Source organism: Borostomias antarcticus, assembly GCF_949987555.1.
Source record: "Borostomias antarcticus genome assembly, chromosome: 3".
Taxonomy (NCBI): Eukaryota; Metazoa; Chordata; class Actinopteri; order Stomiiformes; family Stomiidae; genus Borostomias; species Borostomias antarcticus.
Genome location: NC_140236.1, coordinates 8,112,713 through 8,115,048, shown reverse-complemented (window position 1 = coordinate 8,115,048; position 2,336 = coordinate 8,112,713). Strand labels below are relative to the sequence as shown.

The 2,336-nt window shown below is 51.4% G+C and overlaps 1 protein-coding gene across 1 annotated transcript in view; it reads right to left on the bottom strand.

Annotated features, from left to right (window-relative positions):
• The window catches only part of rarga (retinoic acid receptor gamma a), a gene marked incomplete at both ends in the record, with an annotated part of 40,782 nt that extends 40,695 nt beyond the window's left edge, over positions 1-87 (bottom strand). Inside the window, one exon of the mRNA XM_084461979.1 lies at positions 1-87. This exon is cut by the window's left edge and continues 82 nt beyond it. Within this exon, the coding sequence (XP_084318105.1) occupies positions 1-87 (87 nt within the window).
• Positions 88-2,336: the final 2,249 nt, after the last annotated feature.

The window sequence follows — 2,336 nt, the reverse complement described above, 5'->3', positions numbered from 1 at the left end:
GCTTCGCATGGAGTTGAAGGCGAAGGGGTAGACAGCAGGTGGGAAACCGGTCATGTGACCCACTTGCCGTTCCCTGTTTGTAGCCATGGTAACAAAGCACCCAGAGGCCCACAGCAACTTAGCCGCACTTGGACAGACCCGCCGAGCCTGCTGGGAGATGGAGTTCTACTGACAACACCAGGACTTCAACGGAAAACCCCAGAATTCCACTCCCTCCAGGCAGGAAGCTGCTCTGATTGGTCCCGTTAAGGTCGGCTTCCACTTCAGACCAATCATGTGATACACCCTAAAACAAGAAAAACACAAAAAAGGAAAATTGTAATCCATGACATTTTATTCCATGCAATGCATCACTACCATAGCAAAAGAATAAGCAATTTTTTTTTGTTAGCATCGGGAAAGGTACAGTGACAAAAGAAGTCAAACTCAGTAGGTCACTTCACATTAACTTTTAACTTCACATCGACTTTAATCACTCAGAATCCTGGGACAGAAAACAGTTGATTCCGCAGGGTAATCTGAGAGGGATGTGCAAAACCTCCTCACAATGGAGAGTGACTGCTAGGAGGCGCCGGGGAGAGGAGAGGAGAGGAGAGGAGAGGAGAGGAGAGGAGAGGAGAGGAGAGGAGAGGAGAGGAGAGGAGAGGAGAGGAGAGGAGAGGAGAGGAGAGGAGAGGAGAGGAGAGGAGAGGAGAGGAGAGGAGAGGAGAGGGAGACGACAGTCGATGTGAGGAGCGACGGGTGGTGTAAAGGGAAGGCCGGGAAAACGAGGTCGGGAAAAGAAAAAGAAAATAAGAAAAGTTTGGAAAAAGTTAGCGGAGAGGGAAGGAGGGAGAGAGAGTAGAGAGAGGGGAGGGGGGGGGGCTTGTTTCTTGCCATTCTTGAAAGCCTTCCAGACTTGCTGCAGTGATTCCAGGCTATGCCATATGATTTAAATCACCAGAGCTCCACAAGAAAGGGCTCCTCTGTTCAGGCTGCCAGCCTAGTACAGCGGCCGGCCTCTCTGCCCACCCCCGCCCTCTCTCTCTCTCTCTCTCTCTCTCTCTCTCGCTCTCTCTCTCCCTCAGGACCAGAGGCCCAGACACAGGGTCCACAGCATGAGGCACAGAAAGAGAGAGAGAGAGAGACAGAGGGAGAACCAGAGAGAGAGAGAGAGAGAGACGGAGAGAGACGGAGAAACCCATGACAATGCCTTCATTCCAGACTCTAAAAAGACTACATCTACCAGACTGCTCTGGTCCTTAACCTCCAGCCCGTGTGCACTCCCTGTCAATCACTCTTCTGCCTCACGAGCACTTCTACTGCAGTAGCACACTTAAAGGTGTTCATACTAGTACGCTTTAAAGTGCACTTGCACAGAAAATATACAAGGCACGGGAACATATGTGTGTCATCTCTAGGAGTGCCCCTCTGTTGGCTGTGCTGGGGAAGTACACCAGAGAGAGAGAGAGAGAGAGAGAGAGAGAGAGAGAGAGAGAGAGAGAGAGAGAGAGAGAGCCTTGCCTATAGCTGCCCCTCGCATTCAATATTGAACGTCTTCTGCTGTTCCCCCCAGGGTGGTTTTATGAGTGGGCGGTGTCTGCATCAGCGGCGTGTTTTTAAAAGGCGGTTATTGAAAAAGTGCAGGGCCAAAGAATTCAGAGATTTTTTGGAACCGCTCTGGATTGTGAATCACCGGGGAGTTGGGGTGTGGGGGGGGGTGGGGGGGGTTGATCTTGGTAATGAATTTGCTCTAAACACAAAGGGAGATTTGATGGGGGGTGCGGGGCATGAACTGCTGAACTGAGGGAAACACATGGAGGCACAGTGACGGGCTCCGGGCGCTGGGGGGCACTAAAAGGTGGCGCCATGCCCAGGAAACCGAGAGAGAGAAATCTTTCCATAAGCGCACTCATACACACACACTCACACTACAAAGTCACTCTCTCTCTCACACACACACACACACACACACACACACACACACACACACACGACAAAGTCTCTCTCTCTCTCTCTCACACACACACACACACACACACACACATACTACAAAGTCACTCACACATTATACAACTGCGCACACAAACACATACTCACACACACACTCACACACACTTCCACACACGCAGAGTCCAACACAATTACACACACATGTGCAAAAACACACATCAGGACACACTACCCCCCCCCCCCCCCTCGATCCCCTTGCTTTTCCACTGCTCTCTCTCTCCCTCCCTCGTTCCCTCTCTCTTTCTTTCTTTCTTTCTCCCTCCCTCTCGCTCTCTCTCTCTCCCTCTCGTTCTCTCTCTCTCACCCTCCCTCCCTCCATCTCTCTCTCTCTCTCTCTCTCTCTG